The following is a 13,158-nucleotide window of genomic DNA, read 5'->3' as shown; positions in this document are numbered from 1 at the left end:
AAAAAAAAAAAATAAAAAAAAAATAAAAAACTAAAAAAAAAACTAAAAAAAACAAAAAAAAAAACTCTTAAAATATATACAAACAAAAGGATAGACAAATGAACATAATCAGACTATCTGTATGAAAAAATATAACTCTAACTTAACTAATTTTTACTATGTTCACACAATTGAAGACCTTGTAACGTTTACCCTGTGCTGTCTGTGTTTACGTCTGTATATATATTGATGAACTGCGTTTCAATTTATGTAAGCACAACAATAACTGTATTTATATGTACTTGAAATTTTTATGACAATCAGATTTAAAAAGAATCCTCTCTCCTTTTAGTTCGGTTTAATTTAATTTAGTTTGTTCAATTTAATTAATTTTAATAATAAACTTTTAATAAGGTACAAATTGGTAAACGCCATTCTGAGAAATTCAAGGTCAGGTCGGGTTTAAAACAGGGAGATTCTTTATCACTCATCTTATTTAGTCTAGCACTAGACTACGTCATTAAAAGTGTGATGAATACCAAAGAGGGTTTAACTTTTGATGGCAAAATACCGGTGCTTGGGTATGCTGATGATTTGGTATTATTAGGTGATGACAAAGAAACTATAGAACTAAATACAACCACTTCAATAAACTCCAGTAAGAAACTAGGTCTTGAAATAAATAAGGATAAAACAAAATTATCAAAAGTAGAAACGCGAGCAATTTCGGTGATATAGATAAAGGAGGAAATATGTTTGAACAGGTGGGTAGGTTTAAGTATTTAGATTCTACAGTAACTTGAAAAAATGAAATTGATGAGGAAATAAAGTTAGGTTGAAGGCGGGAAATTCTTGTTATTCTTCAATTTCGAAAATGCTTAGCTCATGCGTTTTATCGAAAAACTTATAATTAGAATTTACAAAACTATTATTTTTCTCACTGTTCTTTATGGATGCGAGATGTGGCCTCTTACACTAAAGGATGAACAGCGCCTTAAGGTTTCGAAAATAAAGTATTACATAAAATATTCGGACTGAAAAAGGGTGAATTAACGGGAGAATTTAGAAGATACACAACACTGAATTAAGGGACCTACACTCAGTAAATATAATTCAAGTTATAGCATTGCAGCATATAAGATGGGCATGTAAGGTTGTAGGGCTTAGTAACGAGCAGTTCACTAAAATGTTAATAAACACTGAACTGATGTGTAAACGTCTGAGGGATAGAACCAAAATTTAGATGGGAGGATTGCGTTAAAACTTATTTAGTAGAATTGGGTTTGGAAATGCATCAGTGGAAGGATGTATGTAGAGAGCGATTGGTAGTATCTGCATCGAACCTTCGGGTTCGTTAGGGTTTCATTATTATTAATTTAGTTTATCAAAAAAAAACCTTTCTTCCAGTTTGCAGTTGCTTATTAATATCTATACTCTTGTGTGAATTATAAATATTTTAAAAATATTATTTCAGTATGTTTTCAGGTTGGAATAGTTGGTCGTACAGGCGCTGGGAAGTCATCTGTGACTCTTGGTCTATTCAGATTAATTGAGTCTGCTGGAGGTAAAATAAATATTGATGGTGTTGATATTTCAAAGCTTGGCCTTCATTCCTTGAGATCTCGTCTTACAATAATTCCTCAGGTTTTTATGGATTTATTTTTATAAATTAATAGAATGTTTAATATAATTACATGTTTATTACTATGCTAGGGGTGGGGAAGTGTCCAAAAAAAAAAATTCCATCTCTAATAATCATCAAAGATGGGCGAAAATTAGCTATAGTTGAAACTAATAGCTAAAATTGTCATAGATACAATATTTATTATCAATGGTTCATTCATGAATAAGGATCGTATCCATGGTCCAACAGTGATAATAAGTTCATATAATTGAACTGCCACTACCAATAAGGGTCATATCCATGGTCCAACAGTGATAATAAGTTCATATAATTGAACTGCCACTACCAATAAGGGTCATATCCATGGTCCAACAGTGATAATCAGTTCATATAATTGAACTGCCACTACCAATAAGGGTCATATCCATGGTCCAACAGTGATAATCAGTTCATATAATTGAACTGTCACTACCAATAAGGGTCATATCCATGGTCCAACAGTGATAATAAGTTCATATAATTGAACTGCCACTACCAATAAGGGTCATATCCATGGTCCAACAGTGATAATCAGTCCAACAGTGATAATCAGTTCATATAATTGAACTGCCACTACTCATGAAGAGTTAAGGGTTCAATACTTAGTAAGGGAGTGCTGTTTTTTTAACTACAATTATACTAGGAGGTGATTTGTTCAAGATCATGCTCTACCACCTGGTTTTTCCCAATTAAGGATGCCCACTTTATAGAGGCTGTGTGTGCTCCCAGGAGAGCTACCGAACCTGCAGGGTTGACTCACAGCTAAAGTAACAGAATAAATAATTATCTGCTACAGTTAGATTTGAACTTGGGTCCTTGAAATTAATAGTGCATTGCCTTATCCACTGATCCATCCCACTCCCTGTTCAATATATATAACTACTTGAAATCTATTTCACTAAATTTAATCCGATCATGTTTTCAGGACCCCGTACTCTTCTCTGGTAGTTTGAGAATGAACATAGATCCATTTGGTCGTCATAGTGACGAAGAAGTTTGGAACGCCTTAGAGCTAGCTCAGTTGAAAACCTTTGTCAAGGGACTGCCAGCTGGTCTGCATCATGAAGTTACTGAAGGTGGTGATAACATCAGGTCAGAGATTTTATTTTTATTAATATTATTATGATATCTTAGTGTGAATACTTATGACTAGATTTGTATTAAATAAAACTTTTCATTGAATGATTTTGTTTCAGTGTTGGCCAAAGGCAGTTAATATGCCTCTGTCGAGCACTCCTTCGAAAGACAAAGATTTTGATTCTGGATGAAGCGACTGCAGCTATTGATTTGGAAACTGACGACTTCATTCAAAAAACTATACGGGATGTATTTGCCGACTGCACCGTGCTTACTATAGCTCACAGGATAAAAACAATTCTTGATTCTGATAGGTGAGTTGACTCAGAACTAGCACTTATGCTACCAACTTTCTTTTATTTTAATAATTTTGGTACTAGTTCAAAAAACAATCTCCAATGGCCGGAAGCTAAAAACCTACTTATACTATTGTTATTATTGGTTTAATTACATCATAGCTCTCAACTTCTGCTCTCTGCGCTTGTTCAAAAGGGATAAATGAACCCTCTAACGCATCCTCTTCAGTAGATATCAAGCTGTACTACAGTGAAGTCTCACTTATACAAAACTCACTTATACGAAACATTCAGTTGCGTGAAGAATTTCTCAATCCTCTGCAAAAAACCCTGAATTATGTGCATTTAATTATTCATATATACAAAACTTATACGAAACATTCCGTTATATGAAAGAAAGTTTGGACCTGCTTTATCTACATATTGGTAAATTTTATTCAGTTCTATGAATTTTTTTTTCTTCTGTGGCAAGACAAAGGATGAAAAATACTGTGAAAACTGAAACAGTAAACAAGTTTTTTCCACGAATAACATCCGGTCCCAATGACTCTTTAAGTTTATATTCTACTCCCTTAGGTATAATAATAAGCTCGGACGATTCCAATTCAGATGACGAAGATCCTTTGCCTCTTCCATTTTCGCAGAAGCTCTTGAAGCATTTGAAATTAGCGAGAAGGAATCTAACACCTTAACAGAACGCAAAAGAATGATGTATTCAGCCAAAAGCAACATGAAACAAACAAACATAACACAATTTTTTTGTCAAAAATAAAAAAATTCGGATTAAAGATAAATTAAATTTTTATACATTAAATATTTTTTTTTTCACTTTACTTTGTTTTTCTTTCAACTGCATACAACATACGTATGTGTACCTACTAATTACGTGAAAAAAATTCTCAAAAATATACATACATAATATGTATTGCTTATTCACTTACACGAAATATTCACTTATACGAAGAATTTTTGGTACCCCCTCTTATTCGTATAACTGAGACTTCACTGTATATCCGACTTGTAGATCTCTTTATTAAGGGACACATGCTTGCCAGTTTAGAATGATATTCTTCTTCAGAACTTTCATTTTAGATAAAAGTTTTATAAGCCATTGACACTAAGTTAATGCTAACAGTCTTCATGCATAAAATGAACGTTATTTAAATTTCAGTATAAAAAAAAAACTTAAGTCTTGGTTAGGAAGTCCTTCCTTATTCACCTTTAGCATCTTCAGATTACCACCTTTTGCAGTCTCTAGATCCTTTTTTGGAGGGAATAATTTCAAAATACATAAAGAGATTGTGTCAAGAATAGAAAATTTCATCAGTAAAAAAAAAATAATGAATTTTTGATTGATTCAGTGAGTTAGCCCTGTGGGTTCGAGAGCTCTCTGGGGTCAACCCAGTTTCATGAAGTAGGTACCCTTAATTGGGTAAAAATCTGGTGTTTAAGATTGATTCTGACCAAATCACTTCCTTACGCAACCATTGGTCTAATAACAGCACTTTCTTACAAAGTGCCCTTGACCCTTTATGGATTGTAGAGGCACAGATTTAATTTATCCTATTTTAGTTTAAATTATATTTTGTGTCATCTTATACTTCCACCCTGTACACATTAATTTTAGTTTTTGTGTTGTTTTTTTTTTAGCCCTGCAAAGTGGGGCAAAATATTGGTGCAGAATAGTTTTATGACAACTATCAGACCTCCTTCCTTTTTTTAAATATGCAGTTCATGAAATTTTATCAAAATTCAGACTGTACTTTTCAGCAATGCTACTGTGATATTTAATAACCTATAATTATAATTGATTTTTTTAGAGTCCTCGTCTTGGACGATGGATCAGTATTGGAATTTGAGACACCTTCAGTCTTACTGAGGGAAAAGTCTTCAGCTTTCTACAAGATGGCTCATGATGCTGGAGTTGCTTGATTGATTAGGCTGATATTTATTACTTGGTTGATGTCATCTGTCTCGGCTGTGAACAATTCAGAAGGCATTTTCAACCTTGCGGAACAGACTACTTATGATTTGGTCTCATAGTGATTCTTCATTTGAATAGTTATTTAATTTTTATTTCGACTTTCATTGTTACTTGTAATAAAGTACTTAACTGATTTTTATAAATATGATTATTTATTGCTGTTTTGTTAATTTGATGAATTTCAATAAAGAATTGTTATTAATACTTATTACTGTAACTGAACATTTTAAAATAATTAGGCTGTTGTTCCTAAGTGTTTTGGGGAAATACCACTGCTCGCTTGAGTAAAAAGCTCCTAGAATCGACTATTCCATTTGGTCTGGCTAAGAAATTGTACAACCCAACAAACTACCTTAATGATTACTACTACAAATATAAATGATTCAGCTAAATGTACAATCAGCTTTAGACAAGAATGATGAATGTTTTAAATTTATTTATAATACTCTGCATACATTAAACAACTTTCACTTTCCACCCTACTTCAAGTCTAAATTAAACCTCACTTATTTCACAGCACATGTTTCTATTCTTTAAATAAAATAAATTGTATCTATTAAGTTTACATCACTATATATTGATACTTTAAATGTCCAATGATAATAGTGTTAAGTTAATCTGTGATTAATGATAAGTGATTGATAATAGTGTCAAGTTAATCTTTAACTAATGATAAGTGAATGATAATAGTGTCAAGTTAATCTGTAATTAATGATAAGTGAGTGATAATAGTGTCAAGTTAATCTTTAATTAATGATAAGTGAGTGATAATAGTGTCAAGTTAATCTGTAATTAACTTATGGGTCATTTTCTACAAGTGCTACATTTTCTACCATTAAAAAATCATTAATTTTTTTGTTTGTTTTTTTCAATTGCATTTTGTTTCTTACCTTTTTAGTGATCTACTTTTATAAAAAGGCCATCATGAAATAAGTAGTCTATATAGTACATCAATTTAAAAAAATTGTGATTCTAGGGTTGTGAGGAAATAACAGAAAATACGTATCTTCATATACTAACAGTATTAATATTTCAAAAACTACCAAACTGTATGATAAAATGTCATGACTTTTTAAAAAGCCAACTGACTTTATAATTAGAACAGTAAAATTTTCAGTAAAACTGAAATTTATTTATTAATTAATTAGTCGTCTAGTTCGCAACAACATACTTATTAAAATGTAGATAATCGGCCTGATGCAAGGGGAGGCCTGTTGCCTTAGCAACAGTTTAACAACACTAGCAACGGATTTTCTTACTTAATTATTATAATACAAATACAAAATATTGTATATTTCTTTTAAAATAAACAAAAATTATAATGAAAAAAATATAAATAAAAATAAATGTAACTAAATTAAATACTAATACTAAGTAAATACTATTTACAACTTAGTTATTGAACATGGTGTTGACAGTATTATTTACAACAAATTCAAGTACTATACGTAAATTGATTTGAATGACTAGGGTTGTTACTCTAAATGTTGTTGTTATCTCTTTTGTTCTATAGCCCTGATGAAGACCTGAAACTCAGGTCGAAACGTCGGCATAAAATAAATAAATATGGTTTTGTTTATTTATGTTGTTCTTTGCTGACCGCACCCCCCCCCCTCGTCCAGGTTGTGCTGTGGGCGTATATGGTGAAAACCATGTGATCCTCATCATATCAGAAAAAACGTCTTTCTTCCTTCGGTGTCTGGCCAGCGTATCCTGGACTCTGGCGTGATGGTAGGGGCAGGCCAGGTCCTAGCTTGCTTGCCACGATAGATAATTCGGGCGGCATCTCAGTGGCGGGGTTTTCGGGGTCTTCCCGTGTCCGCGGCAAGGGGGCTTTAGAAAATGAGACCCCCGACTCCAATTTAATATAAATTCAAAATAACTGTAAAAATCGGATTACTTAAATTCGACAATTCCATTACTTCATAATAAGAATTTTATTGCCCTCCACAATATAGGCCAATTGAGAAACAACATACCTGTATAAGAGCTTCAGTTTGGGTCTGCATAAAACATATATATAGTAGCCTTTGCTCACAACCTACAAAATCCAGGGTTGTGAGTATTTTCAACTAAAAGTCTCATGTTTTGTGGTGTGATGGCTCAGTGAGTTCTGGCTTTGAAATAATGATCATAACTCTTAATGACACGTAAGTTAGTTGGATGATTAGGTTTTAACCAACTCCTAAAGATTAGACAAAATCGACCAGGGTTGTGAGGTAACAAATGGAGACGAATCCCAACGATTGGTTACTAACCAGGCAAAAACAAATGAGCTAGCAACATGTAGGAGGTTACAGACGGATTTGTTGGGAATGTTTAATGTTTTAAACCAAATTAATTATTCTGTCACGCTCGGTCTTCAGAATTTGCCGGGTTTTCAATTATTCCAATGTTGTGATGTTGAATATATGAGACAGGCATATGTTTTGATGTAAACTAAACGGTTAAGATAAATTCATTCTCCTTAAAGTACTTAATATTATTATATATTACCGTTTGCAGCGTGGTAACGCGCCTGTCTACCAACCCAAAGGTTGCGAGTTCGAGTCCCCGGCCGGCCCTATCTGGGATTTTTTCAAGCATATAATTATGCAATATTCACTCACAGCCTTCCCCCGGGCATTTGTGAGGCCCGTTAGCCAAGGGTGGCACTCAAAAAAATAGGCGTGGGAACTTTTTTGAGCTAGTTTGTTCACACACAGAACATTTTGGAAAACTGTTCTTTGGAGAAAAAACTTGTTTATCCGTCGAAAACTAGAATTCTGAATTTTTCACGATCGCACTACTTCTCCTTACTACGTATAACATATATAGGAGAGTGAAAGTAAACATTGAAATGTCCATTTTTAGCGGCCAATAAGGTATATTTTGCTCCAATTACAAACACAGCAGTTTGGTAGATTCCAAGCATCTTAATAAGCTTTAAACCTCTGATCATCTCGCACTGCTTGGGATCCACCCAGAACAGTGTGAACCTCAAACCCTGAAAAACGGTCACGCCAACAAATGCTGTTATAGGCCGTCCCATCCTCAGTATTGCAGAATCCACACAAGAGTTACTCTGTTAGCTTGAGGTTGAACATGTGTTTATTTAATCTACAGTGAACTATATAGATACTTGGAATTATCCTAAGAGAGGTCTTGTCCAGCCGAAGCAGTTCTTCGCTTCGTCCCCTACTAGTACAAGAGCCGGGAAGAAAAAAAAGGCAGTTACCTCACCTCAATTTTTGATTACTTAAATGAAAACTATGTATAATTAATAGTAAAAATAGATGAGTCTACCAAGTATAGGTAGGGGGAATAAAAAACGGCGGCTGTTTCAAAACCTTAAAAAACACTAATTCTTCATTCGGAGCTTTATATCTTAAAAAGTAGTAACAACACAAAAAAACCTAAGAGCACATTATTTAAAGAAGAGTAAATTTGCTGAAATATTAGCCTTAAAAGAGCTATTTACGTCCAATAGTTCTCGAGATATAGCTTTTTAAAAAGCAAAATTTCTTAAAAATCTACTGAAAGATTAGTAGTTATTTAATTTATTTTGAGAAATCTATATCTCAGGAACTATGTGACTTACAGATGTCTATTAGCACTCATAGTAAAGCTAGTATTGTGGACTATAAAGAGGTTTATGACCTTTACCTTCGTATGAATAGTAGTTTTCATGATATATGCTAAAGAAATTGATTTATAGGTGTTGGGACAATAAGTTTGATTTATGAAAAAATTGATTTCAGTTTTTTATGATATTTGACAAAATAAACTCACAAAATGTTAATTTCTAGTTGTTCGTATAAAATGTTGGATTTTTGAAAAAATATATCTGTATATCCATAAGATTTAACTTACTATAAAGTAGTTTATGACACTTATCTTCGTAGGGGTAGTAGTTTTTATGATATTCACATATGAATATAAATTTGGCAAATAAAAATTTGTCCGAACAACTATAAATCAATTTATATTAGCAAATTTCATGAAAACTATTACACCTACGAAGATAGACATCATAAACTACTTTATAGCTCATTAAACTAGTTTTAATTTGAGTGCTAATAGACAACTGTACTAGATTTTTCAAAATAAATTCACTAACTACTGATCTTTCAGTTTTTATGAATTGTTGCTTTTTAAAAAGCTATATCTCGAGAAATATTTAACGTAAATATCTCTTTTAGGGCTCATATTTTAGAAAATTTACTCTTCTTTAAATGACGTTCTCTTAGGTTTTCTTATGTTGTTACTTCTTTTTAAGATATAGAGCTCTGAATAAAAAAAAAATTTTTTTCAACTTTCAAACAGCCGCCATTTTTTATTCCCCTACCTATACTTGGCAGACTCATCAATTTGGACTAGTAATTATACCTAGTTTTCATTAAAGTAATAAAAATTTGGGGTTAGATAACTGCCTTTTTTCTCCTCTTGGGCTCTTGTACTATACAGGGTTCATTAAGGAACAGAACAGCTTTGCCTGTCTTTTATTGAACCAATGACGCTTGACTTTTTTCTATGAGCCGTCTTGATAGTAATTTTGGCAAAACGTAGGCTAATGAAAAAAGAAATGGCCATTTGTTTTATGAAAATATAGTTTTGTTTTTTCCACAACGTGTTATAATTTACAGATATGTGGTAGAGAGTGTATGGTAGGTAGGTAATTCGGATCACCGTATACAGATAGTAAGGAATACATTTATTATTTATTATTCCGAACATATTTTTCCCAAGTTCGAAAAATAACTTCATCGATACAGACAAATTCTATCTATAACCTATTCGATCATATATTTGGTCTATTATAGGCTCAAAATATTTCACAATATTCTTACATTTGTTTAAACGAAAATCTCGACAATTTCCGCAATTGGCGTAAATATATTAATCATCTAAATCCAAATGTTACACAATTATCGTTCGCTTTCAAGTAACAATCTAAAATTAAACAATGATAAGAGATAAAAAAAAAATCTACTCCAAACCCTGAGTAGTCTTACTCACCTCTGTCGAAGTATCGTGTACTGTCAGAGCGGAAGATCGATAGTTTGTAAACACCATATCCACCATTTTGAGGGTAAGTCCATCCCTTAATTTATGGAAATTTTTTTTTTCTTTTTTACAGAATCGCTCTGGTGGGCCTTACATAATTATTATAACAATGTGATTTGTTTTTTTACAATTTATGAGTTTAGTTCAATGTAAAATACACCACTTACTATTTACAATATTATAATCATCGATTAATTTTTAATCATAATTATTATTATTATACTTTATTTTATAATTTTATATATGCCTTTTAGCATTTAGTTTAAATTTCTGATTCATTTGATAAATTCTTCAAAGGATTAGTATGAATTCATGAGTGGATAACGTTCCATTGAAGACACTCATGATGTAGTACATCCACTTAATGTAGCAGATCCCTGTTCCAAAGGCGTTTCAGTCTTCTCACCGGATTTAGTGGTAGTGTGTCATTCAGTAATGTTTGTACTAGTAGATTGTGGTGTCTAGTGAGCGATTCATGAAAAGTTTATATAGTTTTATAGTGAAGAAATTATCGAGATAATACATATAAGAAATTATATGTATACAGGGATACATATAAATAATTATAATGAATATTCAATTAAGAATGAAGACACAAAAAAAAGGAAAAAAAGAAACTAAACTCAGTTTGTTTATATGATAGTGATAGTGTCGATTGATCGAAAATTAAAAGTTTTAAAAATTAATTAAGTTTTGAAAAAAAAAATTGACTTATAATTAATGACCTGGAATAGCCTGCAAAACATTTTTAAATTTTGATGTGAGGAGAGAATTTATATTTGAAGATTGTCCTTGTGGATGGCCGATTTGGCCGAAACGTTGGACTATAAAAAAGGATACTATTTGATTTATTTAATAAATAAATACCAGTCTCAAGAAATTGAAAAAAAATATATTTAAAGAAACTAATATTTATAGAATTGATAAAATAAATAACTGACTTATATAATGAAAAAGTAATTTGAACGTGCATCACACAACCTAGCACCCTACTTACGTTTCATACATTTATATAGAACGGTGGGCTCGGGTTCAGGTTATCGCTCTTTCTGTGATTTTTAACGCCCCCCTCCAAAAAAAAAAAATCTAAAGACCCAGAGAAGAGTGAAAATCATTAAAATGTGGAGAAGATGGTCGGGAGTGCGAGCAGAAAAAAATAAACAAATAAATGGGACTTATGTATTTGTGCCGACGTTTCTAACTTAATTTCAGGTCTTCAGCAGGGCTGAAAAAAAACAAAAACGAGACGACAACCTTAATTAAGAGACAAAATAATGATAAAGAAGCTTGGAAAAATATATAACAATAAATTAGGTGTATAGTAGTAAATTGATACTAATAGAAGATAAAATATAATAAAAGAGGTAAGAATTTGTTTTCTCTTTTTATTTATATCAGCACATGCCAAATACAGAATTAACAATAAGTAGATTGTTTGACTATTACATTAATAAATTTCATGGAAGGCATGAGGACAAACAAAACAGAAAAAAGCCTGGGTCTAAAAGAAGTTGTAATCTTGAGCTAGCTAAAAATCACATTAACGGGCGCAAGTATTAATTTGATACCAACAACTGTCTACAGAGAAAACAAAACACCGACCGATTAAAAATCAAGAAGGTTGTAAGGAGATGGGCCCCACTCACCGATCAACGCGGAAACAGTTTTCCGTATGTTGTTCCATGTTCCAAATGAGCTTTGGGGCTCCACTAAACCTTCGAATTCCTCTTGGATCCAATCCTTACAATCTAAAATCCTTCGTAAAAACCTCAACCCCTGTCGAACAGATCCGCTACTTTGGATTACAACTGGACAAACGACTAAGCTGGAATCCTCACAAAAGGCTTAAAAGAGAGGAAACTGCAAGTCGATTTCCACCTTGCCTCCTCTCCCAGTCCTGGCAATCCTTCGAGGTGCCTTAGAAGATAGCCACGAGACCTGCGAATGTAAAAACATTCGCAGGTCTCGTGGCTACCAATAGACAATTTCTCTACACGTCTGTTTCACTCTATTATAATTGAGATCAAATTTACTGAATGTATAATATAACATACAGTTGTAAATTTCAATAAATATATTTTAAAAAAATCTATAAAAATAATACTCGAGGCCGTAGCTGGGTTAAAAAGAATATTTGATATACAAAGTAATCAATATTTAAGAAACATTAGTTATCTACTACTATTTGAGATACTTGAGGTCATGTATTGTAATATTTTTAATGTAACAAAGTATATTAACTGATTGATAAATTTTCTGATTTATGAGATATCATATAAAATTTTCAGAATCAGCCTTCAATCAATACCCTTAAAAATCATACCCACTTACCAAAAATTGAACAAGTAGTAAAAACATTTATTTGGAGCCTACTGTAATTACTGGATCAAAAATAGCACAAAGGCAGGCTGAAGAAAAATGTCTGGAGCCATGTTGATGACTAACCATGAAGTTGACGCGTGACCTTCATGCCATAAATGGCCGATAGTAGAGCTTTTGCACTGAATTCGGATGGTCCCACTTATTGTTTGGTTTATTATTCCTAGAACTAAAATATAATATCGAGTGGAATGGATATGTTTATTTAATTGTCTGATTTGAAAGCAGAAATACCAAGGTAAAGAGATTTTTTTTGTTATATTAATGGTATAAACATATCTTACATTTTAAATTAATCGATTTTTCAAAAATGGATATCACTGAGGCATATGGTAAGGAAAATATCGAGTGGGTTGGATTTGTTTATTTAATTGTCTGGTTTGAAATAAGAAATATAATGAGGCACAAAGATTTTTTTTTATTATATCATATTAATGGTATATACTTATATCTTATTTTAAATTAATCCATGGAAATCACTGAGGCATACGGTCAGGAAAATATCGAGTGGGTCGGATTTGTTTATTTAATTGTCTGGTTTGAAAGCAGAAATATAAAGGTAAAGAGATTTTTTTTTTGTTATATTAATGGTATATACTTATATCTTATTTTAAATTAATCCATGGAAATCACTGAGGCATATGGTCAGGAAAATATCGAGTGGGTTAGATTTGTTTATTTAATTGTTTGGTTTGAAAGCAGAAATATAAAGGTAAAGAGATTTTTTTTGTTAT

At 32.1% G+C, this 13,158-nt stretch overlaps 2 protein-coding genes across 7 annotated transcripts in view; both read left to right on the top strand.

Moving 5' to 3' along the window:
* Positions 1-5,856, top strand: part of LOC106682390 (multidrug resistance-associated protein 1) — a 49,414-nt gene extending 43,558 nt beyond the window's left edge. For 5 of the 6 annotated variants that reach the window (XM_014423207.3, XM_067049503.1, XM_014423205.2 and 2 more), the window contains 4 exons: positions 1,465-1,623; positions 2,568-2,734; positions 2,839-3,033; positions 4,836-5,856. In XM_014423207.3, the coding sequence (XP_014278693.1) occupies positions 1,465-1,623; positions 2,568-2,734; positions 2,839-3,033; positions 4,836-4,947 (633 nt within the window). In that variant the 3' untranslated portion in view covers positions 4,948-5,856. Of the gene's footprint in view, positions 1-1,453; positions 1,624-2,567; positions 2,735-2,838; positions 3,034-4,835 lie in introns of those variants that run through there. The other variant, XM_014423210.2, reaches the window with a different exon arrangement.
* Positions 5,857-9,960: 4,104 nt separating this feature from the next.
* The window catches only part of LOC106682389 (multidrug resistance-associated protein 1), a 50,638-nt gene continuing 47,440 nt past the window's right edge, over positions 9,961-13,158 (top strand). Inside the window, exon 1 of the mRNA XM_024360377.2 lies at positions 9,961-10,070. The gene's annotated coding sequence lies outside the window, so the exon portion shown is untranslated. The remainder of the gene's footprint in view (positions 10,071-13,158) is intronic.

The sequence above is a fragment of the Halyomorpha halys genome, unplaced genomic scaffold (assembly GCF_000696795.3).
Source record: "Halyomorpha halys isolate HHAL.00 unplaced genomic scaffold, Hhal_1.1 Scaffold410.1, whole genome shotgun sequence".
Taxonomy (NCBI): Eukaryota; Metazoa; Arthropoda; class Insecta; order Hemiptera; family Pentatomidae; genus Halyomorpha; species Halyomorpha halys.
This window is presented reverse-complemented; position numbering and strand designations above follow the sequence as displayed.